The sequence below is a fragment of the Desarmillaria tabescens genome (genome assembly GCF_030435595.1).
Source record: "Desarmillaria tabescens strain CCBAS 213 chromosome Unknown EV420scaffold_40, whole genome shotgun sequence".
Taxonomy (NCBI): domain Eukaryota; kingdom Fungi; phylum Basidiomycota; class Agaricomycetes; order Agaricales; family Physalacriaceae; genus Desarmillaria; species Desarmillaria tabescens.
Genome location: NW_026848339.1, coordinates 80,527 through 107,074, shown reverse-complemented (window position 1 = coordinate 107,074; position 26,548 = coordinate 80,527). Strand labels below are relative to the sequence as shown.

The 26,548-nt window shown below is 47.7% G+C and overlaps 10 protein-coding genes and 1 non-coding gene across 11 annotated transcripts; 7 read left to right on the top strand and 4 right to left on the bottom strand.

The window, feature by feature from the left end:
- Positions 1–320: 320 nt before the first annotated feature.
- On the top strand, positions 321–2,229 carry EV420DRAFT_1647187 (uncharacterized protein; the record flags this gene model as incomplete). The annotated part of the gene is made up of 2 exons (XM_060478012.1): positions 321–1,254; positions 1,304–2,229. 2 exons carry the CDS (start codon positions 321–323, stop codon positions 2,227–2,229), a joined length of 1,860 nt encoding a protein of 619 aa, XP_060326624.1.
- A 1,775-nt stretch (positions 2,230–4,004) lies between these two features.
- Positions 4,005–5,376, top strand: EV420DRAFT_1647186 (glycoside hydrolase superfamily; the record flags this gene model as incomplete). Its single annotated transcript, XM_060478011.1, has 10 exons — positions 4,005–4,098; positions 4,150–4,233; positions 4,285–4,361; positions 4,414–4,634; positions 4,691–4,703; positions 4,751–4,838; positions 4,888–4,927; positions 4,981–5,023; positions 5,075–5,152; positions 5,209–5,376. The coding sequence occupies 10 exons, from the start codon at positions 4,005–4,007 to the stop codon at positions 5,374–5,376; spliced, it is 906 nt and encodes a 301-aa protein (XP_060326623.1).
- A 513-nt stretch (positions 5,377–5,889) lies between these two features.
- Positions 5,890–6,927, bottom strand: EV420DRAFT_1566102 (uncharacterized protein). The gene is made up of 4 exons (XM_060474051.1): positions 6,655–6,927; positions 6,461–6,605; positions 6,297–6,405; positions 5,890–6,247 (listed from the first exon to the last, which is right to left on the bottom strand). The coding sequence occupies exons 1-4, from the start codon at positions 6,903–6,905 to the stop codon at positions 6,051–6,053; spliced, it is 702 nt and encodes a 233-aa protein (XP_060326622.1). The 5' UTR covers positions 6,906–6,927; the 3' UTR covers positions 5,890–6,050.
- Positions 6,928–8,038: 1,111 nt separating this feature from the next.
- Positions 8,039–10,434, top strand: EV420DRAFT_1711095 (uncharacterized protein; the record flags this gene model as incomplete). Its single annotated transcript, XM_060479623.1, has 2 exons — positions 8,039–8,265; positions 8,322–10,434. The coding sequence occupies 2 exons, from the start codon at positions 8,039–8,041 to the stop codon at positions 10,225–10,227; spliced, it is 2,133 nt and encodes a 710-aa protein (XP_060326621.1). The 3' UTR covers positions 10,228–10,434.
- Positions 10,435–12,341: 1,907 nt separating this feature from the next.
- Positions 12,342–15,521, top strand: EV420DRAFT_1622183 (OPT oligopeptide transporter; the record flags this gene model as incomplete). The annotated part of the gene is made up of 23 exons (XM_060475782.1): positions 12,342–12,558; positions 12,609–12,739; positions 12,794–12,862; positions 12,922–13,021; positions 13,079–13,323; positions 13,356–13,432; positions 13,486–13,498; positions 13,525–13,689; positions 13,766–13,784; positions 13,841–13,857; positions 13,897–13,975; positions 14,041–14,105; positions 14,156–14,353; positions 14,403–14,506; positions 14,561–14,615; positions 14,672–14,728; positions 14,805–14,831; positions 14,887–14,964; positions 15,020–15,069; positions 15,095–15,196; positions 15,219–15,251; positions 15,306–15,417; positions 15,477–15,521. 23 exons carry the CDS (start codon positions 12,342–12,344, stop codon positions 15,519–15,521), a joined length of 2,058 nt encoding a protein of 685 aa, XP_060326620.1.
- Positions 15,522–15,575: 54 nt separating this feature from the next.
- Positions 15,576–16,646, bottom strand: EV420DRAFT_1566089 (uncharacterized protein). Its single transcript, XM_060474050.1, has 3 exons — positions 16,103–16,646; positions 15,910–16,055; positions 15,576–15,860 (listed from the first exon to the last, which is right to left on the bottom strand). The coding sequence occupies exons 1-3, from the start codon at positions 16,371–16,373 to the stop codon at positions 15,789–15,791; spliced, it is 489 nt and encodes a 162-aa protein (XP_060326619.1). The 5' UTR covers positions 16,374–16,646; the 3' UTR covers positions 15,576–15,788.
- Positions 16,647–17,128: 482 nt separating this feature from the next.
- Positions 17,129–18,376, bottom strand: EV420DRAFT_832912 (uncharacterized protein). The gene is made up of 2 exons (XM_060483646.1): positions 18,164–18,376; positions 17,129–18,105 (listed from the first exon to the last, which is right to left on the bottom strand). Exon 2 carries the CDS (start codon positions 18,102–18,104, stop codon positions 17,295–17,297), a length of 810 nt encoding a protein of 269 aa, XP_060326618.1. The 5' UTR covers position 18,105; positions 18,164–18,376; the 3' UTR covers positions 17,129–17,294.
- A 2,357-nt stretch (positions 18,377–20,733) lies between these two features.
- On the top strand, positions 20,734–22,503 carry EV420DRAFT_832793 (uncharacterized protein). The gene is made up of 2 exons (XM_060483645.1): positions 20,734–20,820; positions 20,871–22,503. Exon 2 carries the CDS (start codon positions 20,874–20,876, stop codon positions 22,284–22,286), a length of 1,413 nt encoding a protein of 470 aa, XP_060326617.1. The 5' UTR covers positions 20,734–20,820; positions 20,871–20,873; the 3' UTR covers positions 22,287–22,503.
- Positions 22,504–22,704: 201 nt separating this feature from the next.
- EV420DRAFT_1483320 (uncharacterized protein) lies at positions 22,705–24,390 on the top strand (the record flags this gene model as incomplete). Its single annotated transcript, XM_060469968.1, has 8 exons — positions 22,705–22,932; positions 22,991–23,122; positions 23,173–23,190; positions 23,239–23,406; positions 23,462–23,650; positions 23,851–23,862; positions 24,118–24,205; positions 24,257–24,390. 8 exons carry the CDS (start codon positions 22,705–22,707, stop codon positions 24,388–24,390), a joined length of 969 nt encoding a protein of 322 aa, XP_060326616.1.
- A 346-nt stretch (positions 24,391–24,736) lies between these two features.
- On the top strand, positions 24,737–24,886 carry EV420DRAFT_1220866 (uncharacterized protein; the record flags this gene model as incomplete). Its single annotated transcript, XM_060466457.1, has 1 exon — positions 24,737–24,886. A coding segment is annotated over one exon (150 nt), but the record flags the coding sequence as incomplete, so codon positions are not given.
- A 1,264-nt stretch (positions 24,887–26,150) lies between these two features.
- EV420DRAFT_t207 lies at positions 26,151–26,231 on the bottom strand. The gene has a single exon. It is a non-coding gene; the product is annotated as a tRNA-Glu (tRNA).
- Positions 26,232–26,548: the final 317 nt, after the last annotated feature.

Sequence of the window (26,548 nt, the reverse complement as noted above, 5' to 3'; positions counted from 1 at the left end):
ACTAACTACGAATCATCTAAGTGCGTATGTTTACTGTTGATTCCCGATTTTATGCTAACTAGCTGAAGTATTATCGACATGAATCTCACTCGTGTCATTAAGAAAGAAGACTTGCTAAGGAACTCGCGAGCCTTTTCGGGTATGTAATTCTGTACTCTCCTTTACTTAGTTCTGGATTTTCTATATAATTCTAGGTACTTTGTCGTTTAACGATGGTCGTGTTGGCGCCATTTTCCCTGACCGCCAGTTCTTTATAACATCGCCAACTTCTGACTTCATTCCTTTGCCGCCAACCACCAAGGAGGTTCATCTGTACACCGATGGTCGCTTTGGGGAGCACGACTACAGCCGTGTCCCACAGTACTACGAAGAAGCATACTGTCATCTTCCGCTCATTCCACGGCGGCCTACTAGCCTCTCGAACTGATCATCCTTACCGGGACTACATATACATGTGGGATAACATAACCAGTAACGATATCGAGTGGGCTGCCAGCTCTGTTCAAGGAATAGGCCTGTTACGAAGACCATGGCGTGGCCGACTATCCCGTGCTTTCAATTACATCGATGGCCGATGTGGAAATATGTTGGCGGACCAAAAAAAATCATCTGACTACCACGACTTGCTACGTATCCTACGTTCTCGCTTACAGGCAGTACTTGACCGTCTGGGGCATGTCACGACGGATACTTTTACGATCCAGGTTTTAGTTGCTACTGCGCAGAGATTCTGGCTTGAGATCGTTGCTGCTCTGGACTACATGGACTGGGTCAAGCCGGTCATGGATGGCATCAAGTCTCTGCATCCTGCACACAGGGCTGAACATCGCATTGGGACGTTCACCTGGGACGTCGGTGTCACCCAACTCTTTTTCAAAGCCCAGATCCCTGTATTCTTCATTCGTCCTTGGGAGTCGTTCGCTAATCAAGTTATCCTACGCGTCATTGAGCCGTCTCCTCCAGGGACCTGCATCACACATCCTGCACATCCCTTTCCCATCGTGTTCGATGGGCCACCCTCAGATCCCAAAAAATATGTGGCTCAACACCGATGTCTATGCCTTTTCCAAGGGTACCGTGACCCGTTCAACTTTCATACGGTTCCTTCTTCTGCAGTTGCACCATCATCTACATCCACAATGCTGCCACAAAATTCCTCTAGGACAGGACCCATATGCCTGGACCGTGATGTTTCTCATCGTCTGGACTACTCGTCCCAGGTTGGTCGCCCAAAACATAAAAAAAATGCCAACAGTGAGTATTTGATTTATTTCGGGGACAACTCATACTCATCTTGAGATAGATATCAGTCGAGACAAGTTTAGTGATCTCCATGGTGATTATGCACCTCTCGCTATTTCTGCCTGGTCGGAAGCCCTGTCCTCAATCAACGAAGAATCTGAACGTGCCCAAACTCTTTCCCCTGATCTGGTGGCCACAGCTTACATGTTTCCTGATCCAAGAATCATTACCAACGTCAACGCAGTGCGGCAAAAAGCGTATCTCCGACAACTTGACCATTCTTTTGATGCCTTGAAGTATCGTGCAACCGCTATGGGTTCCGAGGCATCACCACTCCGCCCTCAGCAGTGGCGAGACCTACTAGCCCTTGCCCTCAAATGCGCTGATGGGCCTAGTTCAAGCAAGCTGAAGAGCTCCTCATCTATCAAGAGTTTCAAAGCAGCTGAAGATATGCTAGGGTCATGCATGCGTGATCAAGGCGTCGTAGTCCAACTCGTGCCACCGCCGTCTTCTGATGATCACCCCTTCGATGTTCATCGTGGTCGTCAACTCATCTGGGAGCTCTGTGAGCTCAACTTCCGTTACGAACTTCTTGCGTTGGACAATCGTGCGGCGCGGGACTGGGAAATGCCATTGGCAGTCAGCGCCACTATGAGTGCCATCAACGACTTCGCATCTGATCGTCAGAATATGATTTTGGCTGTGTTTCCTGGCGGTTCATTGATACCATCAGCAGGAGAAGGTGTGGGTGATGGATTTGGCGGTGAGTGGGTGACACGACGGGAACGTCTCCGGAATCTGCAAGAGCTGATGCGGGGCTGGGTGGTTCCTCTACCTGGAGCATGTCATGGCTTGTTAGGTATGACGGAATCAGAAGGTTCCTTAAAGGTAGAGAAGGCTTTGGCGGCGCATTATGCGCAGACATTCTTCGACTTTTTCGGCCGTCCTCCAATCCTCCCTTGCCGTAAGCCAGTGTATGATCATTGAACAGTATATTAAAAAGTTCTTTCTTGTATTGTAGTCTAACCGTATATATTTCTTGCCAGTTTCTTATTCCTGTGTCTGAATGTATGCTCCGTATAACAAAATGATTAGTTCAATTCAAGAACCCCTGCCTTCCCTTCCCTGCCTTCCCTGCCTTGCCTCGCCTCAAATGTCACTACATTTTGCTTCGTTATCTTCGAAAATGTCGCCTTGTATGTTGTCTGCTTCTGTATGACTACCAATACAATAAAATATGAAATTGCCACAGATTACGAGGGTAGCACAAACCTGACCGAACACATGTCATTTATCGAGTCCTATTGGGAATGTCTTGGAAGTGTTGTGAACGTCATTTTGCAGGTTCAAGTAGGCTTCCAAAATCTTTTGGCGGGCACTGACAGTGTTTTGTAAACACGAAGAAGCGAGAAAATGATGTTCCGACAACTAAAAAGACGTTTGCCTCACTTGGCTTGGACCCTCGTCTTTTTTCTTCGGTCTCGCCCTTTCTTTTGCCTTTGCCTTTGCCGTCCTACCTACATTTCGGCCTCATGGCTCGTGGCAGAGATCCTCTCCCTTACTTAAGGAAGAACGTTGCTTCAGATTCCAACCCTTGTCTCTCTCTCTCTCTCTCTCTCTTCTTCTCAATGTTTTCCCCCTCTCCCTCAACATTGTCGAGGCCCTATATGTGCGTTCATTTTCTTTTCTTTTTCTTTTCTTTCTGTATATTATTCAATTCCCGTCTATATATTTAACTATTGTGTACGGGGTACGGGGCTCTCCCTACCTACCCTCTTCCCCTCCCCTCGCTTTTTCCTTTTTCTTTCTTTTCTTCCTTCCTTCGTCTCCCATCTCGTCCCGTCCCGTCGTCGTCGTCGTCGCGCGCTCACGCTCACGCATCCTTCCGTGTGTCCGCTATCGCGCGCGGCGGCAGGCAGAGATTGGCGAGATCGATCGCGTTGCGCCGTTGGCCGAGACCCGTTGGTCCCGACCCTGTTTGTCCCCTGCCGTTAAGTTGCCGTACTTTGTCACCTTGTCACTCGTGACGGTAACCGTCTCGAAATCGTGTGTAAAACGGCTTCACAAGTGGATCGAAATCCGATCGGGTGAATGTGAAGAATGTCACACACTGACGTTCTCGAAGGCTGCGACGATCTCTGGCAGTATGGAACTCGCCATCCTGGGTGTCCAACTTAGCGAATCGATGAACGTGGATATGATTGCACAATGCCATGGTGGACACTGATGAAGCTGATACTCCGCCTGATAAGCATGGGTGTTCAGATGACGATCATGGTTGTCTTGGCCGTCGAAGGGGTCTGCGACTGCGACTATATTTTCACTGTGTATTCCACTACCTATTTTCATCTTGTCTCTGGCATATGGAGATGTCTTTCATTCAATCTCCACAGTGTATCTTCACCGCTTGTGGCCGTAGGTCATGCTGTCTCTGGAATCTGGTGTACGGGATGTCAATGTCCCCGATTCAATTTCCAATGTCTTCGCCGTTCATGATGGTGCTGGTGTTCACGATGTCTTTGGAATTTTGTCCAGGAGTAGGGGGCTAACAAATGTTTACGCTATTTTCGATTTCGCTCCTCTTGAGTATAGGAGCCCTATTCGATAATACTTCCACGGATGTATATATACTTCCACGGCTGCGTGTATTCTATTCCCTACAAACCTCTGCCATGATTTCGTTGATCTTCACACTACTAGCTACCTCCCTAGCTTTGGCTGCACCCCAGCCGCCAAGTTGTTTTCCAGCAATAGGATTCAAGATGCCCGCGACACCACCATCCACGACGAACAATTGGTGGTGTGACATGAACACAGAATACGCGTTCGTTGGATTCAGCTATGAGGTTACTGCTTGTACGTCGACGCTGCTCATTGTAAAATGTTTTCTGTTAATATCGCATACAGGTCAGGATTTCAACCAGCTCCGATCCGAGTTCACGGACATTCGGCAAAGGTTCAACGGTCGTTATGTCCGCATATATGGGGCTTGTGACAGACAAGGCTTCTAGTACGAATCTTTCGTACTTGTTCGTACTAGAGGCACTGATTTGACCCATAACGACGATGTTATAAATGCGGCCTGGGACGCTGGTGTAGGAATACATGCTCTTGTCTGGGTAACGGTATATTAACTATCCTTAACGTGTAACACTGACGCCTGCCAATCAGTTTGGATTCGACGGTGGCGACATCTGGAAAGCTCGTCGTGACACACTCTTTGCGACGCTAAACTCGAATCCGAAGGCCAAGTTCGTCACTCGAGTGGTGCAGTTTGGCTCGGAACCGCTCTATGATAACGTTCTTTCGGTGGATGAGCTCGCAGCTCAGGTGGGGGATGCCAAGCGAAGATTGTCGAGCTTGGGTATACCCGTCACCATATCGGAGCTGGCGTGAGTTGCTTAGCTTTCTCTTTTCTTGTCGATCGCGTCTCATTAAAGACATCTAGTTATGGGTATCAGGTTCGAGTGACGCCATATTCATTTTGATTTCATTCTAACTTCTCAAGGCACGCGGCGGCGCGAAACCAGTCCTCGATGCCGTTGATTTAATTGATGCGCACATGCTCCCCTTCTTTTCGCAGCAAGCTTCGACTGGTAAGTCTGAATGACGTGTTTTGATCCTATCTCATGCGTTATCCTCTAGCAAGCGCGTCCTGGCCCATTGTCCAGAATGATTTGAATTGGTAAAACTTCCCTTTGTCGGGTTTTTGTAGGGGAGCTTAAGTTTTATGAATAGGTTTGTTGCGAACGGTCAAGGAAAGAAAATCTACCTATCCCAGGTCAGTTTTTATATCCCGATAATCTTTCACCCTCTCTGATCCATCGTCTAGAACGGTTGGCCCTCGGTCACCTACCAAGGTGTACAACCTAACAGTCCCAACGCAGTATCTGATGTCCAGAATGAATCAGTCAGTTCTTTTCTGTATGCACCATATACAAGCAGGTTTTCATGTTTATATTCTAGGATTATTACAAGCTTCTCGCTTCGAAGTGTTCCACCCTCAAAAATATTCAGGGCGGTGGCGTCGGATGGTTCGCGCATATCTATTCCGATGCGCAGGAGCCGGGATATGGCATTTATGATGTCAATGGAAATCTCAAGTTTGACTTTAACCCTCTTACGTCTTGTTAAATCCAGTATTTGTGATTTGACGTGTACTTGTTGTAGCAATAATTCTCTAGTATTGTTTGTATTATTTGAATCTCATCTCTTGGTCGTAAAATAATTTTAAAATGAGCGTGCTTATAATCTACTGAGTTCAAAGTTTCTATCATCCAAAGGATTCTTGACGAAACCCAGCACTTGCTCAAACATTTGATGCTAGACATGTCCCAGTGCGTGACTGGTAAAACCTTTTTTTTACTTCTTTACTTCGTCATCTTGATGAAGCAAAGACCTAACCGGGTAGCAACGGCAGAGGCTGGCTTGGCAAGACTGGGTCGGAAGGATATTCTGCGCATTGAAACAGTCAAAAGTGAGTCTGTTTAATTGCTTGGAACTCCCACTTATCAATGACTTCGTAGGACAAAGGATTGGGCACAGCGAATGGAAAGACTAGACATTTGATGAATCTTGTCAGAATTGTGAAATGTACACAATCGTAGGGCACCATCTTGAGGCATGCTGGGGATGTGCATGAGTGGTGTGTTGGTTGACGAAACATATATTACCCAGAGGGCGCATACTGTAATACAAATACAATAACGACGATTTTGGCATACAGGATAGGAACAGAACGATAAACATAAACGGCGTTCTGTTCAGTGGTCGGTTTAGATCTGTCGGGAAAACATCGCCTCGCACCTCTAGACAATACTCTTCGGCATCTCGTCCAATGGGCCTATCTCCTTCAGAATGTTGTCGCTCATGACGATGATAGGTAGTGTCAGATCGTATAAGATGCCACACACGGCACACACGAGAAGGATAATGGACCGAGGCAAGGAAAGCATAGCCCAACGAACGTTGCGTTGCATCCGCACAGAGTCGGAGACATACGGCTCTGCGTGTCAGTCAGTATCTAGTGGCATCCGAAGAGGGCTGAAACGGACCAGTGACTCTCAAACACCCATTCGAATCACATAGGTTTAACATAGCATGGTAAAAAATAAGTTGAAAGTTGACGTCTTTGCAGACGATCTTTCCGGAAGGGCTAATGATCTGCACATTCGTCTGTGAGCTTGGTGTAGAGCTACCCACTGCGAAAATCACAAACCGAACAGGTCTCTAGACCGAAGGTCTCTTGAACTTGGATCATATTGAGATCTCCGGAACCAGTCAGCTGGAAGTCATGTTCGAAGCATGGATCCCGATTGCTTGTGGCGTACCGCGGGTGGGTATAAAACAATACGCGCATATACCTGATCGTTCGATCAGTGGGACGAAAGGACATTTACTAACTTGGCATACCCGGGAGGTGGAGGGATGAAAACTTTACGCCGGGGAATAGGCGGGCGAGTTTTCGCCGTCTCTTCGGCGAGCTCTTGTGGACAGCGCACGAAAAGCCAACATTCTTCTTTCATGACGGTCAAGACGGTTTTGGTGCCCATGGAACGGCAATAGGAGATGAACGTGTAGAGATAGGCAGAAAAGGAGAGACATAGCGCAGAGATAAACAAAGACCGCAGGACGCTGAACGAGAGTAGAGACATTAGGAACATGGTCGAAAGTCTTCGGGAGCGCAGGGGAGGTAGTTGAGCATAGAGGTCAGATATCCTTTTTATAAGGATCAAATAATACCCCAGTAGATACAAGGCGTAACCACGAGAAGGCATGTACAAAGGCAGTGTCCACGAAAATACAAGGCGAATAAATTAATCAATAGATTGTTGTAACCTGACAGACTGGCAGCGGATATTAGAGGATTCTCTCGAAGGAAGTTGAATACCAAAAAGAGAATAAGACGCGTACGATCGTTGAGAGGGACGTTGTTGAGGCAGAATACAAGAAAGTCAGAGCAAAATTGGCACGCGCCGATAGCACGTGATGCTCTTTCTGGGATATACGGTCCGAATTCCGCGGGTCATTAGTCGAACTCGGGGCCGAACCACCATGTTCGGTCGTTCCAATATTCTCGCTCTCTTGACTGTCCATGGAATGACCTTAGCGACTTTAACAACCTACGATGGAGCCGTCTAGCTGGCAACTATATTCAGTGAGTCTTCCCCTCTGTTGCCTCTCAGTTTGTTAATATTCTTTTTTTTTGTCAGGCGCAACGACCTCCAAAGAAAACGAGACGACACGCTAATTTAAGATGGCACTGGGGAGAAGTCGGGACTAATGTTTCGTGGAACGACCAAACGTGCAAGATTAATCGCAAGGTCGCGAAGGCTTTTGAATTAGATAGCGCGGAGCTCATCTTTACGTCGGTGGCCTGCTTCATGGGCTCGGTGAACCTGAGTGGGACGAAAAGCTCAAGAAAGTGACAACAGACTTGACGAAGTTGTCATGCGTCAATTTACGGCACGCTTATGTCCGTAAGTTTACCTGACAGAAAAAAAAACAAGTTTTTAGCTATTTTACTCCGCACACTGGTACCTGGAGATGGAATATCTCAGAAGCAGAAGGACCTACGACATGTCGCACCATGACTGGATAGCTATACAGCAATGATCTCAAGGATTAGAAAGGGACAAGGCTTGACGGTGATGGATGGTCAATTATATTGACGCAGTCTGGTGGCAGGGTAATCGACCGTGGATAGTTACCAGCGACCGTACTGGAAAGTCTTCGCTTACAAGATCCGTGGCATTTTCGTATCTTATAATCGGAAAAATTGTCCAGACGCGCGCTTATGACCGTCAAAATCTTCTTTCGTAATGCTAAAGAGCTCGTGGCCACCCTTAGGCGCCTGCTCCCACGTTCCTTCGTTACTTGCTCTGTTCCATCGCTTCATCGCTGGCTCATCTCTGCAATGACTGATTCCTCGATCCCCGCATCTGTCCTCAAAGCTGATCGTGATCAGTACCACCATGTCATACCTAAGTTCATCCTGCGTAAATTCCAAGTGGGAGGTCAAATGTAAATTGCCTCTCTTCCGTAGCGAAGTGCCTGGTCTCATTACAATCGTATCCTAGGTCGAAAAAAGAGCGAACGAAGGCCTTCAAACGCACCGGCCGAGAGCCAGGCGAAGTGCTTTTCTACGACATAGCTGCCCGAACAATTCAAACCCGACCTATCGCCACTGTCTACGGGGTGATGAACCTCTACAGGAACGTTCGCTTCCCCTTTAACCTTCATCATCTGGAAGAAAAACTCTCTCGACTTGAGAGTAATGCCGCAGATGTCATCCTACAGATGCACGAAGCCGTTGACAAAGGTAGCTCATTTCCCATCACAAGGCAAAAGCTCGGCGACTTGCACCAGTTCCTCTTTCTCATGCACTACCGCACCGTAGCGCTCTCCTCTTCCTACACCAACTCTGATCATCCGGAGAATACCCTCGTCACTGAGCAGCTAAAACGTTTCGGAGAGAGTCTGGCCTTAAGTACGAACTCCGAGATATGGCTTCATTTTCTGCATTATTTCCTTGATGCACAAATTGCATATGACGGTACTTCCTTCATAAACGAGCCGGACCTGGCAAATTATACGGAGCGGGATATATTGCCATCCAATGTGGATATATCACGCACCCCCATGAAAATCTATCAGCGACATGCAAGCATGTTCTATCTGGCCGCCTGTCAGCCTGCCGATGGGAAAGAGTTCATCCTAACGGATAACGGATTCGGGTTATGGGAAGGTTTATCAGAACAAAGTCATATCCATCGCATCTTTGTTGTCGGGCCTCGCTTAGCCATCATCCTACGCAACAATTCGGTTGATGCCCAAGCGATCCCGCGGCTGAACAGTACTCTCGTTGATATACCATTACCACGTCCGACTTGCCAATACAGCATCACCGGTTCAGACTTTCCACCCCGGCAAGACGGCGATATCACCAGTGCTGATCAGTATCGGATGTCAGAACAGGCCCAGCTGGATGAATTTACTTTCCAAATAACGAAGTTGACGTCTCAGCAGACGTTCGACGTCAACTCCGTTTTCCTCCTCAATGGGCATGACGACGGGTCTGTCACATTTGCATCCAAGGAATTCATGATGAGGACCCTAGAGTGTTATACCGATCCAACATCTTCTTCGCTTGAAGACCCGCATAAAAGACGGTATGAACCCGCCCTGTCTCAGCTACGATCTGAGCTGCATCGGTTATCCTCTCCTTCACCACAAACTGAAGGGATAGGTAGGGACTTCCAGATAGGCGAGACAGATTTTGAAGCAGAGCTCTCACCAACTACACAAGCCACGTCTTCACATGCAGTTGGTTCGTCGTCCACTGCAGCTGGTCCTCACGCTTCGCTTCGCTTATCAAAGCGCTCCAAAAAGTTGAATTCATCCACTGTCCAGCTCGCAGGGTCGGGCGCTGGGACCATCGCGCCGCCACCGTCACATCCTTCTGGGTCAACGCAGGCGTCAGCATCCGAAGGCAGGCTCGATCCATTCACTCGACCCGTTTCTGAATCGAAGCCTAGTGACCAGCACATAGAGGCACTAGACGAACTGATGACAGACATCATCACCAGAAAAGTTTCATTTTCATCATCGTACGAACAAGGATATAAGCTTTACATTTTGTTCACGGCGGTCCAGCCCCCCACGGTCCATCCTTTCGCCAAAGATTGTGATCGTATGCTCTCCAGCATCATCTCACGTTTTGAACAACTTTTGAAACCTCCAAATCGAAGGGTCAGACCGCGGCCATATGCTTCGAGTCCTGTTCCACATCCAAGAGTAGACCAGCAACGCTGGGATCTTCTGATTACACTCTTGACTATGCTTGGTTTAGGATCTGCCGAGAATCCCAGGAATGCGTTGGAAGACAGATGGGAAGAAATGGTTAGGGGTGTTCTGGTGGTGGGACTGTCCACTTGGATTGTGAAGAACAGACCTGATATGGCACCCTCGCTCCATCTCGCGTAGGTATTTCGTGGTGCGAAGAACGATGTGCTATGTGATGACAATGCCAGTGTTCAACGCCCGTGACACTGAAGGAATGTATTCAGCATGTCTCTGTAATTCTACTGTAGGATTTGGTATATGTAAAAGTATGAAACTGATAGGTGACAGGTTGTGTAACATGAAAGATAGTTACCGATGCGCGATAAGGGACCACCGAGGTTGACCCGGGTGATCATGGCTCTTGACTTTGGTGTCGTCGTCTGATAGCTATGTCAAATGGACTGTATCTTAACTGTACGTGCGGCTGGCTTGAATATCTCTTTTGGCGTGCCGCGATGCCTGCTAGACTCCGAGTCGTACTATCTCTCAACACTTGGCCTTGCAGGTGGGAAGATCCCGCTTTCTTGCTTGCAGAGACTAGAGTGATCAGATAGAAGCACATTAATCAGTAGATGGCGAGGAACGGTCATATATTTCCGATACCTTCCCGATATTGCTCAGAGCTCAGTGTCCGTCCCACTCTGAGCTTGATGTTAATGGTAAAAATTTCGTTAACGTTCAACGCACCAGCTACAGCTAGAGACTGATGAACCGCGAATTTAATCGAAACTTAGAGGGGCATCCGGGAACATTTTGTGTTTGAGACTTTGCCTCATTATTTAACGTTGTGTGACCAGTCCGGCCGCAGCGGCATTGTAACCGTCTGAAGCCGTAGCATGCCGTACGATCGGCAACGGTCCCGATGCCGGCTATGCTTATGGTCAATCGTGATGCCTTCTCCTTATTTCACTCGGCTTGCATCCTACTACTTATCCTTGAGTAAGTCTACGTCGGAATATCTACGAGGACTCCATCTTGGGTTGACACGCTGAAAGTAAACCTATCTGGCTGGAATATCATGACCTGGTAGTCACCGGTTGCGTGCGCTTTTTTCGTCACATCTATCTGATGGTGCTAACCGTTGTTCTTCAGTACTATGATCGCCGTCGACCCGTTGCTTCAATGTGCTGCCCAGGTATCCCATTCATCATTCTATGGCTATCATTCAGTTTTGTACCACATGGTCTTGGAACTTTATTCAAATAGTTTGGGTGCGTATGTCTACCCTCTCAAGCTATTTATGATTTGACACTCATCGTTTAGGGTACTACTGCCGTAGCTAGTTTCCCCAGATGAGATGTAAATTCGTCCGGAGTACTCGCACTAGATACAGCTGTCATGGACCTGTCGTTGTTCATCAAGGAGCACGTCTTTGCCATCTTGGTCCCTTGTACCTTGACCCATTCACTCAGATTCAATGCGTCTGGCCTTTCTCCGGGCCTCTGCACTCGCGCATATCGCTAGCTAGTATCATAAGTTTATTTCCACTGTCAGATTATCGGTGGCTTGCTATGTTCATTGGTCCCGCATGTGGATCGCCGCAAGACGGGTCGTATTGCGCTGGCATATGATATTCCGTATAATTCATAGCCAGTGAGTATGCCTCCATATCTTTCATACTGTAACATAAACGGATTCTCAGAACAACCTGGACTCTCGCAGCGGTCACGAACACCTTAAATCCGGTGAGAAAGCAGGTGGAACATTGATGGATTCCCTCCCAGTGATTAGCACATATAGCGACAGTCATTTGTATTCGCACGCCAAGCGCGCTGTTCTCAGTACTAGAGGGCCGCTGCTCCGTAACGAATCTATGTATCTCTCGTGGTGGTACTACGACGACACTACCGACATAGGGCGGATCTTCGTGTCTTCAAGCAAAATGTTCATGGCTGTTCCTTAGAGACTTGGTTATTTCTGGTCGGAAACCTGTCAAGGCTCAACATGGCATCATTTTTATCTCACCTTACGCTCGCCGTGAACCATTCATTACGTCCTGCTCTACGACGTCGTATTCACATATAGAAACATGAAGCTCCCGGGTGTCCATATGAGGCCCCGGATTGCTGCCATTCAATTGTTCGAATCCACAAGGATCACCCGTTCGTTCCCATATATGCTCCGACAGCCTTATCACACATGCTTCCCTTCTTATCGGTCCACATGCTAGCTATGTGATGTGTGCCTTCGCTCATAAAGCTTCGATTGTGTCCTGATGTTGGGTAGGATCTTCTGCCTGAACCCAGTCTTTCCCAATGGCTGTAGTGCCGACTCTTCGCACGGAGAAGGAAGCCTCTTTGAACGAGAAGAAGTCCGGCGACAGCGTCAAGGTTGTTTCGTCCATCGACGATGAGAGGGGACCTCTCGATGAGAAGCAGCTATCATCGCTAGATATCTCAGAAATTGGGGACGTCTATGCTGATGGTCCGCGACTCATCGATCTTGGCGCAGATGGCAAGGAAAGGCCTATCGGTAGATCTCTTTTCTTGCGTTGCGAGCAATCCTTTCATTTACTATCATAGAAACTGACTCGGACTATGCCCTCCGTCTGCTCTCCTTAGAGGATGACCCGACATTGCCAATCTTTACGTTCAGAATGTGGTTCCTTTCCCTTGGTCTGTCGTGTTTCGGTGCTGTCCTGGGGCAAATCTTTGTGTGCTTTTAGTGCTTATCAGTATGCGGAATTTTGAATTGATTGCTGTTCCAGTACTTCCGTCCTCAGACCATATACGTGAGCTCGCTGTTCTTGCAAATCATCTCGTATATTCTTGGCCGGGTTAGTCGTCTATAGCTTATCTCCCACTGTTCTTTTCACTGATAGCCCTGCCTTTCCAGTTCATGGAACAGACCATACCTGGACCAGGAACTACTCTCTGGCGTTTTGGTGTCCTTCCAAATAACTGGTTCTGGCGGTTCCTGAACCCTGGCAAATTTAGTGCGCCGTACCTTCCTGGTATTCTCTGATTTACTTTCTGATACTACGATAAAACAGACATTAAAGAACATGTGGCGATTACTATAATGTCTTCGACAGCCTCTGACAGTGCTCTAGCCATCAGTATCTTCGCTGCACAAGACCTGTACTACAACGTCCGGCCCAATGCTGCTGTAGGAATCTTTACTCTTATCGGTTCGCAGCTAATCGGATACGGCATGGCGGGGATTATGCGGATGTTTCTTGTGTATCCCACGTTTGCCATCTATCCCATGGTCATTCCGACTGCTCAGCTGTTCGATGTGCTTCATCGTGGGCAGGAGGCTGTGATGAGAAGAAGAGACTGCGGTTCTTCTGGCTTGTATTCCTCGGGATATTCGTATGGGAGTGGTTCCCTGAGTATATCGCTCCGTGGGTTTTGTTTCCTTTACGTGCTTCTCCGTCGGAGCTAATCATCATTCCAGAACACTGACCGGAGTATCTATCTTTGTCTCGCCATACAGGATAGTGCATGGGTCACCCGTATATTCGGAGGCGCAGCAGGTAACGAGGGCCTTGGGGCTTTCTCGTGTGCTTTGACTGGGTGTATGTTGGGTCGGGTGGAGGTGCTATCGGGTCACTCTTTACGCCCCTTATCTACGCAGCTCTCACTGTACGCGGGATGTGCAGTTTGTATGAATCGCGTTTTGCGCCCTGTTATGCTGCCAATACGTGGAATACGCAGAACTTCCCGTTCTTACGCAGGTTACTGTTTTCGAGAACGGTACGCTTCGTCTCATTCTCTACTGCTGGTTCGCCTTAAATTTATTCATCATCCAGGGACGGAATATGACCAAGTTAGCTATCTTGAATGACGATTTACGCTCAACGAAGAGAAGCTTCAAGCTGTTGGTCTTCCGTGGTATGCGGCGTCTCAACTCTTGTACAAAGTTAGCCGGACGATGTATATCGGAGGTCAGTGCTACTCTTGTTTAGGCGTAGGTAAATAGTGCTAACGACCCCTGTGCTACCCCAAACAGCCGCCGTCACTCATTTCTTCCTGTGGCACTTTAAGACCCTCTACAAGATCATACAAGATTCTTCTGTCAGTTTTCTTACTTCTGAAGCTACTACTTGTGCTTATATAAAAGACAGACCAACGAATGCAACGATCCGCACTATCGCAGGATGAAGATTTACAAGGAAATGTCGAACTGGTGGTATCTAGCCATCTTCGTCGCATGTTTTGGCATGGCCATTGGCACGACTTATGGTGCTGATTCTGGCTTGCCGTGGTGGGGAACGATCGTGGCATTGATTTTCGGGTGGATATTCGTGCCTATTATTGGGACGGTGAGTCCGGTTCTCTTCCCTGTGTTTCAGGCTCATGCTGTGACGGTAGTTGTACTGCACCGTCGGGTATGCCCCTTCTATTGAGAACATGGTGCAAATGCTCGGAGGTGCCATTATTCCTGGAAAGCCTGTGGCTAATATGTATTTCACTTTGTAAGCCCTTGACCCTCCTTGTGCATTATCTTTCTGATGAAGCATTCTTCTCAGATACGGGTATAATTGTGTTACCCAGGCAAACAACCTGATGAGAGATTTGAAGCTCGTATGCTCACTATTTCTTCCTAACCGCATCATGGAAGCTGATCTTTTTGCAACAAGGGCCAATACACGAAACTCCCTCCCCGCGTCACGTTCGCAGTGCAAACGATTGGCAGCGTTATCGGGGGCTTGCTCAACTTCTTATCATGAAACTGTGGTGTCGTCACATAGGGAAATCTTGAGGGATGTCCAGGGCTCCAATATCTGGTCGGGTCAACAGGTATTCTTACGCTGTATCGACAGTTCCTTTACTCAACTAAGTGACTTGGTGATAGGTTCAATCGTATAACAGCGACGCTATTGCTTGGGGTGCCCTGGGTAAACCGCTGTACGCGACGGGAACGAGATACGGAGTGAATTCTTCATTTTTCTAGGCTACATATCAATCACTAACCTTGCCCTTTAAAGTTTGTGCCATACATGCTCTTAGCCGGTCTCGGATTTCCCATCCCATTCTGGTTGCTGCACAAGAAGTATCCCAAGTTCGGATTCGACAAAGTTTTTCACCCCTATTTTTGTCGCTGAGTTGGGATACCTAAGTGTGGGCATCAACTCGAGCGTCTTTACCTCCTTTGTTCTCGCGGTGTTTTTCTCAATATTATTTGAGGAAATACCACGCGACGTGGTTCAGGAAGTATAAGTATGTGATTTCGACGTCGACTTTGAAATACTACTGATGCGAACATTACGATAGCTTCCTGATGAGTGCTGCGCTCGATGGAGGAACGGCTATTATGATATTCGTATGGACATTCGCTGTTGGTGGCGCTGGTGGAAAGACTGTAGCTTTCCCAACGTGGGCTTTGGTATGTATCTTTCTTTTATTCCTCCAGGCGTGCCATTTGCTAACTGTCCATAATGATAGAATCCTACTGGCAACCCAGATCACTGTAAACGTCTGACTGATTGAAATGTAAATTTTACATTCCTTAAATGACAATAAGCATTATGAGATTTTATATTCCCCGCACGCGTTCCAATTTTCATTTCCAAGGAGACGAAAATGTTGCCAGCTAGTTCGCTCTAGCTCGTAGCAAGTGAGAGGTTTGATTATTCATTTTCAATTTGAATGTAGGCTGACTATTTCGTAACTGACAGCGGCTTATTTAAGCAATGCCCAAGAAATGAGAGAAGTTTGTCTGAGTCCGAAAGAATATAAAATTCAGTAAGCTGATGATCACAATGCCTGATCTGTCGCATTATAAATGAGCTCGTTGATTGCGAGACTCATTATCAGACCGAAATTGTCCTGCCAAAACTTTCAGTTTCATCATTCCATCTCCACGAGTAGACCTCACCGATCCCGTAAGCCACTCTTCCAGGACTAGTAAATACACCGTCGCGTTGGTGACATTTACTCCTCCGCCCCACCCGGAACTGGGTCGCTTGGAAAAGTCTGGCATCGTCAGGTTAGCTGGTGCTGGATGGGTCGAGTACGGTACCGCTGGAATTCCGTGAGACAAAATTTTGATTGACGTACGTCGAGCTTACCCGGATAATTGGGATAATCGAACCTTCCAAAGTAATGCCCGCTTGACCACTCGGTGCTGGAGAACAACGAGGATGGGAGTTTTGTGAAGAGAAAGACGGTGTAGTTGTACGTGGATACGCTATAATCTGCCATCGCGTCGTAGCTGAAGGCAAAGGATTCGCCGGGCATAATAACGGTTCCGTTCGCAGGAGCGGTGATTACGCCCCCATCTGCCGACACGAGCGCAGCAAGGGCAGCCAGGAAGATGGCTCGGAGGGTGAACGAAAACATCGCTGTTTTTCTCTCCTGCAGGATGGGAGAGATATTTCGAGAATGTGGTTTTTATAGGCCGATGATGCACGTGTAGGCTATTCTTAATCGGCTTGAGAAATCCGAGGAGACTCAGCCGCCGTATCTCTTGACTGGCAGCTTGGGCGAAAAGAAGGAGTATAAAGTTGTACTACCCCGAACATGACGTAGATAGACACACATGAAACAGGAACAATGACCGTTCCTCCCCATATCACCCCGCTCTTCCCCATGTCACTCATCCCTTCATGCCAGTCTTTCGCGTCGGGCACGGAGCAATCAGGCTGTCTCCAAGTCTAGAGACCGAAGTAGCCTCGAAATTTCCACGCTCTGCGTTAAAATAAGGTTGCGGAAGAACTCTTGTTGGAAGAACGGTCGCTTGTAACCATGCGTGAGAGCTCGGCATTTATCATGTAGCCTTAGCTCTGGCCATAAGCTGGGCAGTTGAAGTGATCTCCTTAGCGCCGAGGTCTATGACAGGGAATCTGAGGTAAGCGAGAACACTTGCTACTGTCTCGACCGCCTTAAGGTGTATGCTGATTCAGCGAGATGTCAAGTCGTTACCCAGATTTCAGCAGGTAACCCTCGCAAACAGGCGAGGGCCGTCGTCGTTCATCTACCAGCCTCTCCACGCCCTGTACACTGATAGAAAAAGCCTGTTGAATAAAGAAACCGGAGGACAGCGCTTCAATACTTAGCAGCCGAAGATTCTGACGTGCAATTAAGTAAAGAGACATGCATATACAAACACTTCTGAACTAGAAAGAGTTCCCCAGGCTTGGAAGTCGAGGCACCAGATTTCTAAAGAAGATACGTACAGTCCGTCTCATCCCCTTGATGAATACTGCGGTCGTGAACGTTTCGACAAAGAAAGAGTCACTGAAATCTTCTTGTATTAGAGGGCTACAACTCCTTTCGCATACGCTTCCTACTCCGACCTGGGCCTGAATCTGAAAGGTCAAACGCTACACCAGACTCACTCAGATAAGCATCCTTTAAGCCTTCAAATTTTGCTATCTCATTGAAGAGAATGTCCCTTCGTCCCCCAACGAACTTGCGCACCGCCCGATCATACGAAATGATGTGTCCATGAAAAGACCTCTGGCGATAGAAGAACAGTGTCTCAATATGCTTGTAATACGCCTGGAGCTCCGCCTCCCGTCCAGGAAATGCGAAAACGACAGCATCCTTGTATGTGTCAAAGGCCCACATCCAGTCTCCGGCATTGCACACCTGGCGCTCAAGATCCAGGTGGTACCCATAGATACGGTCAAAGTCGACATAGACGTCCCGGAGAACGTTCTTCCACTGATCATAGGGGAATGTGGGAGCGCCAAAGGAGAGGCTAAGGCTGCGAAGCGCCTCATTGAGGTCGCTGGTGTAGATGTCAATGTAGTCGCGAACTTGGCGGTGGAGGGGAGTTATAGTGCTTTCATCGGAATTCTGGGAAAACGGAAAAGGGCGCCTGGCTCCTTTCCTCTCCTTTTCATCGTCCAGAGCAAGGATTTCTTCAATATAGGGTACGATGAGTAACCCGTCTGAGTCTTCAACCCCTTGTTCTCGACAAGCAGCTGCAGAGATTCTCGCAATATTTGCGATGGTGGAGGCACGGTCACGGTGCCGGCGTTTGTAGTCGTCGATGAGTCCTTGTATGAGAACAGTTGGGTCGGAATGAAGGCGAAGGAGGACCGTAAGGCTTGAGGAAGAAGCCATACTGAATAGGCATCTTAGTTGCTAGACATGCATGCAGAGAGGGATTAACAATAACATACCCGAAGATGTCTTGAGAGCAGTGAAGAACAATGAATAGGGGCACTGAAGCACATTTCCATTTGTTGTCATGCCGATCGTCCCGCCTCTTCCTTGGCGCAAAAATAGCGAAGTCCGAGTCTGCATCGGAAAAGGCCTTACAAAAGGCACTGATTCTCAACTAGCGCCAAAAATTTCCGCCCATGGAATTAACTAACGAGGCGTCACGTCCTGTGCTGTTACGCTAGTCTTTTTGGGACGGTGGTCAACTTCAGAATTGAAACATCTATGGTTCTTGGGGTGACCACTGACGACAGCATATTACGTTCGTCAAAGTGAATAGGCTAGATGAACAAGTCTAAGGAAATTTTCTGGTTAGATGAGAGAACAGTGGATAGGGCTAGGCTACTACCGACACTCAAAAGGGCTGGCGAATGTTCGCGTTTTCTACTGGTAAGCCGCATGGCCAACTTTGTCCACAGACGGCATATCACACTAACAATAACCATGGTTCAAATACACAAATGATAGCTTGCAGCAAGCGCGAGGGATGCGTCTAACAAATCGCCAGCCATGATGAAGTTCGGAAGAAAGGTGGATGCACACGCGCCGCTTCGGAATTTGAAAAACTTGCCTCTTGCTCCCATGTTGATCGCGTATCAAAATTTATACGTACTACCGTCGATACAGAAGGCGTATGAGCAGTGAGTTCGTGTCGCCCGTTCCTCAGTCGAAATTCTGACCGTAAAACGCTTTTGTGTAGAAATGCCGCAACCACGCCAGTTCCGCGATGCTCTATACTAGATTTTTTTTCGAACATCCATTGAAAAAAAACCTAGTAGAGTTAGAAATATTGGTGGTACGAGGAATTCAGGCGTTTCTCGGGGACTGTAGACCATGCAGGTGTGGCGTGTGCACTGGCCTTGTGGGCCGTCAGTTAATACTTTGACTGAAAATGAGAGAACACCGGCCTGGGTTTGTTTTACTGATTACGTGTCATCTTCCCTAGACTTATTCAGGAGTCTTGCATCCAGGAGACTGCATGAATATCTTGCGATAAACGCGTCCAGCATCAATGTTCGACGTCAAGAGATGCGGCAGGCCAGCTTTGGCTGCTACGTGTCTTCGTTCATCAAACAATGCACTTCATTACCCGATATGAGTTTGGTGAGGATCGCAATATATTAGACAAAGCAGTCCGTGCTAAGTGAGTCTAACGCGTTACATAACGGACCATCCTGACTATTAGGGTCACATTAGTGGATGCCAACCACGACGTCGATTGAGATGAAAATTGAACAAAGAGGACGGACGTGGAACGTGGAGATCAACTTGACGAGTAAATTGCCGCGTGGCTGGCTCACCATTATTGATTTACTGAGCTGGTGTAAGAACAGAACCTTGCTGTGCGACCCGGAATGCTTTGACTAATCATTCGTACTAGTCAGACAAGCTTTGGTCAAGTGCCAACTAGAGCTTGTCATTTAGGAGGATGCAATATATCTTCCCAAAATATCATATTTCGTGGCTGAAACAAAGGGAGGAGAAACCCGATTTTTCTCGCTGCCCGTCCCCTTCGGAACCCCAATGCTCACTTTCGACGAACAATATAACGATGTGCAGTGGTTGATGGTATAGAAGGATCATGGCCAGGACGGACACGTACCTAACATTGACAAGGATGCATCGCATGCTGCTGGGAAGGAATTTTCCTCTGACCGCTATCCAGGCTGACCGGGCAGCTGCTCTGGAATCTGGAAATGTCGGTTCGACTGTATTCGAATGACTGTATTCAAGCGTAATCATGAGTTGATCAGCTCAATGGTATCGTGCTTTGCAATCATGGTTTACGTGATAATAAATCTACTTTTGAATTTAGACTCATCGGCGTGTATTTCGAACACTCATCGCAATTATACAAGACACATCGGGAACGGAGTAATGTATATCCTTAACTTTAAAAGTCTCCTGGATCTAAGTCACGCGACACTTTCAGTGCATAAACCAGCGTGATTTGTTCCACCTATCGAGAGACTGAGAGTCTGCCTAGGAGACCATTCGCCAGTACACTCCCAAGTACAACACCAGCCATCATACGCGCAAAACCGGAAGGAGTCAAGAAGGAGTCCACCATATATATCCTCTCCGACTCGGGCGGAGTGACAAATGAGATCAAACGGTATTTGCAATTTCCCCATAGGAGGTATTTCACTGACGTCAAAGAGCTCTGAAGAAATGGCCACTGTTTTGTCTGTGGGCTGGGCTTTATTGGACAAAGATAGGGTAAACTCCAAGGGCCGTCTTGATCTTTCTCATCCGATTTCTTACAAGGGTACTGCGTCCCCGAACCCGACTCCGATCCTGAACGAAACCTTAAACTGTCAGTGCTACAATCTCCCACCAACGGCGAACAGACAATTGTGGTGTCTTTCAAGACATTTGGCTCTTATTTACTTCAAGTTTCTAGCACTTTGTCTCTCGATGTTTTTGAATATTGAATAAACGCAACAGCAATATTGCCGAATCGGAGCAGTGACAGTTAGGGACCCTGAATCCTCAAAACAAATACTCGCACGTGTCGGCCACCCGCTCTCTCTCATAATGTCTTGGTCACTAGCGCGAGCTCCTCTTTCCTTGTCATTCATGCTCGTTCACGCTGCAGCAGGAGGGTAGACAGGTCGTAGGTGTTGTCGTTGATCCTTCCGCTTCTCTTACCCAGCGATCATCTAGGTAATGACTGCCGAAGCTGTAACACATAGCGAAAGCCAGCTTGAGCCGGCCTCATGTTCGCTGGCCCGAATTCCCACTGAACTCCTCGCAATCATCATCAGTTATCTCGGGAAAAAGGACTTGTTCTCTGTCGCTCTCGTCTGTCGGAGGCTCAACGATATAGTGACCACTGTCTGGTTCGGGACTCCCAAACAATACCAAAAAGCATACGGCGCCTTCAGTCCCTCCCGTGCCGGTCACGCCCTCCCATATTCGTCATTCAAAGACCTCCGACTATGTCTTGTCACGAAACCCATGATCCCCAACATAAAATTATCCTTAAGCAAAGACTTCGCCCCAGACTTTCGCGAGTTCCTGCGCTATTTCGACACTCTTCCTCGGGATAGAGCGCCTCCTGATGTCCAGATCGATCTACACCACACGGTGTGGAGACGTTCAAATGTACGTGATGCCGACGAGTACGACGCAGAGAGGCTCAATGCCTTTTTCACCCGCATTGCCGAATTGAACTGCGTTACAGCCCTCCATACATGCACAGAAAGCGAACCATGGCTGGATGTCAAAGGAGAGGACGGCCAACCTATCTTCTGTCCTCCTACACTCACTACCCTTACTGAGGAGTACCTCAAACCTCTTTCCGAATCCTACTCCGACTGGCTCATCCGCTCAGCCAACGCGTCACCCGTCAACAAGCTCGTCATCGCCTACCCAGACGGATCCATCCTCCTTCGATTACATCTCCCTAAACTCCGCGATGCCTTGATCAACGGCGGGAAGATATCAACGCATCATTTGTCGCTATTCCTAGACCAGGAGGCACATTCCCGTCTCGAGGAGTTGATCTTCGCTCCGAATACCGTCTTGTATCACGAAATGCCGGATGTAGGTCACCCAGAGTGCCATGCAGCTATGCAGCTTCGCCCTGGAGCGCTCTCCCACCTCACGTCCGTTGCTGCAGACACCGACGTCCTCGCGCTCCTCCTTTCGGCACCTCACGCGTTCACAGGCCTGCAGCGCGTGGATGTCCGGCTTCCGTACTATCGGGGTCCTAGCATAGGGCAGGAGGTACGTCGGATATTCTCATGGGTATCAGAGATTCCTAGCGTGCTGCGTATGACGCTGCCGTTAGAGGACCTGGCTTACAATGACTGGGAGTACTTGTCATTGGAATCGGATGAGGACCCGATCGTCCTGCCGCATGTGAAGAAATTGGTATGTGGTGGGTATCCCCGGTATGATTGGTCGATTCGTCTTGACCAGATTGCGGTGTTTTTCCCTGGGGTGGAGGAGTTTGTTATGGATAGAGCAAGCTGGAAGGAGCCGCGTCGGTTGGATTGCGTGGAACAGATGAGGGAACAGTGGCCCTCACTGAAACGTGTGGTTATTGATGGTGTACGATATACGAATGGGAAGTAAAGTTGAGATGTGAAGCTGTTTTTATTTCGGCTCGTCTAACGCGTGTATGCTATGCTTGCTTATATTGTTGCTGATTTTCTTATAGTTGACGAAATGTACATTAGATACGTTTTAAATTAATCTTATCCCTGCTCTTCGGATTAAAACGACAGTTCTCTTTCGCGTACAGGCTATCATTTATATCATCAGCAATGCACGACCAAAAGCCAAGTAACGACGATCATAGTTACAGAGCTGCGTAGTGGAGCACCGGACCGGCAGTTCACCCGAATCACCCGAGTCGAAGAAGTTTACGTTTTCCTCATTGACCAGCGCCTATCGATATCAGTCAGATATGCTTCGAGTCTTGTGATGAGAGAATTGTGTTTTCCCCACAGTATCCATCGATAATCCTCCGAGTCAACGATACTATCATACAATGTCCAAAGTGAATTTACAACTTCGCGATGCCGTTCTCCAAGCCGCTTGTCGACGGTCTGAGGGGCAGAACCAACTCTCCTCCCTCGTTACCAGAGACGATCCAGGTTTCACTGACTTCGACAAGGGGTACAAGATGCGCACTGAAGTCCGTCGGATGATAGATGTTGGGATCCTTGGAATGGTTAATGACCACGAGGCTTCGAAGGAAGGTGTTGCCAGTCTGAAGGTGATCACGATCGGGATATCTGCAATCGACTGTGCTGATAACTTTTCGCTTTTTGAAGACTCTTCTTAAGCTGGCTAACAATATCATCGTCCATCCAGAAGAAGAGAAGTTCAGGCGGTTCAAGATTAATAACCCTAGGATTAAGAAGGAGATTATGGATCCAAAGGGTGTGCTTGAGTTTGCCATCAAGGTCTGCGCTTTGTTTTGTGGTTGCGAGCACTAATATTAACTTATTTATAGATGGGATTTCGACAGGAAGTGCGTTTTGGCTTTGCGGTCGCCCTTACCTGATCTGATACGACACAGAAAGTCATCGAACTGGAAACATACCGGATATTCATGCCCAAATATCATGATGACCTTGTTCTATGCGCAAGCCTTCTTGAAAAAGCGATAGATAGAGAACATCTAAGGGTAGACGAGCGGCTGAAATTAGCCAGAGAAAATGAAGAGAAAGAGGAACATTGGACGATTGTATGTATGCTTTCTTCCTGAGGATTCTTGAAGGAAATTCACCTCATTTTTACAGGCAATGAAGCGGTTTGGGGATGATAGGAAGAGGAAGGAAGAGGCTGACAAGCGTGAGAGGGATGCGAGACAACGTTCTAACGTTGCGACAGCCGAGTCAGGTAGCAACGAGGAGCAGGAGACCGAGTCGACCGTTAACTGCTTACCCATCGAGAATATAACGTTGAGCGGCAACCAAGATGACGAGAAGGTTGGTGTGCATACTGGCGAACTCATTGCCAAGAGTGTTGCGCCCACTTTAAATCCTAACACAGCGCCAGTCTATTCTGATTAGCTGTCGCTATATGATCTCATATGTTCTACTGATGTCGATAAGTACTAAAATCTCGATTCCCGGGAAAAAAAAAAACTCACTTCTTTGTCTTTTGTTTTGCTTTGGTATCAATCAAGTCAAAAAGAAATGTGAGTAACCGGCGGGACCAAAGTTGCCGCCGGCAATCATGGCCCGTGCACCGAAGTTGGAACTTGAACTTTCATCTGATTTTCATCACATTATGTCCAACTCTCCGACGAAGCTCGTCGCAGTTCAGCCTACCCCAAGAACTCCAAGTATATCCGACCTGAGTGGATAACCATCACATTTCTTTCTCTCCGGAAAAGGAAGACTAGTCGCATGAATTCCAGATAAATGAAAGGCGCTACAGAGACAGAAGTTAGAACGGGGAAGAGGTCGAACAGGCAGTTCGTGCGGTGCCTACAGCCTATATAAAAGCTTTCGGGTTCGAAAGCAGACGGTACATGAAAGGTACGCTCGCCTAGTAGATTCGCGACGAGAAGCTTAATCCACGACCTCTAGGGAATATTCCCTTCGACTGTGCGCAAAGCACAGCGAAGACGCCAATTGTGAAGAGATATGACCCAATGTACGAGCTTGGAGGACCCATTCTGGATGAAAGCGTAGTATTCGACGCGAACATGGTGGAGCAATGACGGGACAACGTCGAGATCTCGCTTGTCCTCGTGAGCCATATGTCCAGCATTATCTTCTCGTACTAAACGTCATCGCAGGCGGGTTCTCTTATCTGCCGTGCTCAGAGTTATCGGGGTTCCCAAGTCGACTGCGTTCAAATATTTGTCTGCATCTTTACTATCCGAACTCGTTGCTATCCAGCAGGCGCTTGCCCCCGTCGAATCGGTCCCACCTTCTTCACTCCATTCCGGCATCAATTACACTCCTACGGCGACATATGTCTGGGTGAACGGGTCGTAGTTCACGAGCCTTGCGCCCAGTCTGACGACGGCGTTGGTTGCCATGCACGTGGAACAATGACTTCATCATCATACGGTACTTCCTTCTGGAACTCCATCAGAGAGTAACCATGTTCGACGATACCGATATGCGAGTTTCCAGAGGCGGCATGTTCCTATGATCGCTGGGCTACTTCCAGTGCTCATGCACGTCTCCCTCGCCCTGTTTTTTCGTGGGTCACTGGCTTTGTCCAATACGGGACCCCCTCTTGTATAATCGATACATTCGCTTACACCGTGTACCTCGTCACTATCATTCTTCCGGCCCTTTCCTTTCAATCTCTACATCGCTTGCTCTATTCTTAGTCTTGAATAATTCGTCAATTTGTGGGTAAAGATACCCTCGCCTTTTGGAGGTGACGTCCTGCAAGGATCGATTGCGCAAGCTGGAAACCGATGTGGTCCAGAGGCCAAAGTGGGAGATGAAGTTGACGACTGGGGAGGTTAATATGGTGAAGAAGAAACTGCTGCGCTGTTGTTGGAGGCAGAGGAAAGGTGAACCTAGCTCGGGTTTTTGTATTGTTGTACTTTTTTTCTGATTATTGTGATTTAGAGATGACATGGACGGGACAGGAGCAACGCGGACGTGGATATGCATGTGAAGAGATAAAAAACCTGAACTGCACCGACAGACTGGTTCCATTTTCGCATGCTAAGTACGACGCAACGGTTAACACCGCCCGCTTTCGGGGTTCGGATCCCATGTACTTATTCTTTGATGACATGGACCTATAACCTTTTTTGTTTACTATTTCATTAGCAACTTCAATCTTTCTCATCCTTTTCATGTGTCTCTTACGGTGCGGCGGCTGAGATCGCAGGCTTTAGGGTTCGATCCCACCTGTCGGAATACACCAAACAGTTTGTACATTTTTGTTCTCTTGGCTAGCGTGCATTCCTTTATCTAAGAGCCTCGGTAGCTCGGCCGTTTTAGGGTCTTGATGTGCCATCCTTCATCAGTATGGGTCATCTTTTTTTCTTTTTAGTACATTCGTTTGCCAAACACTAAGTAATGACCTCAAATATATATGCCCCATCATTATGCTATTTAACTTGGTCTTTCCGATTGTGACTAGCATCCTCCAGGCTCTTCGTATCGCTACCTTCTTTTCGACCCATTTATTTTGTCGTTGACTGGGCACTGTGATTTTTCGCATTAGCTGGGTGGTATCTTCTTCTCAAGTCACAGGCTGTCGATCCGTCATATCGTAACTCAGATACAGTGTTGCAGTTGACACCACCAGCTTAGTCTCATTGGGAGGAAGGAGGTAGATCTCAGAAACTTGAATGTCTTTGATAAGAGTAAATTCGTGACGAAGTCTGACAAGAGAGCTTTGAACAGGAACTGTGCGCCCTGCGCGCGGCGGGCGAATAGTCAAGATTTTGCAAAAAAAAAAAAAAAAAAAAAAAAAGATAAAAGAACGGAGATCTCTGACAGTAACTTCGGATACGGGGAATCGAACCTCGAGCTGCCGCGCAACATATGTGAGAGGCGGCAATGTTAGCCGTTACACCATATCCGAACACTAAAATTTGTATAATGTCTTATTTCAGTAGACAAGAACTAAACCCCCTGCTGCTAGCCATGATCAATCCTGATTTTCTCCTTCTCGTTCGGTACGACATATTAAACACTTACTGCAATTTTTGCACCCGTACTTTTTGATATTTCATCTTGCCGTGAATGACCTGTATCGCAATGAAACGCGGGACCCGGCAACTGCCGGAGTACCCGCTTTGGGTTCCCTCCGCATCACTATGACTTCATTTCTACCATGAAGACTCCACATTTTCAACATGCGCTCCTTATCCTGATACCTAACGAATACCGTATGTCTTG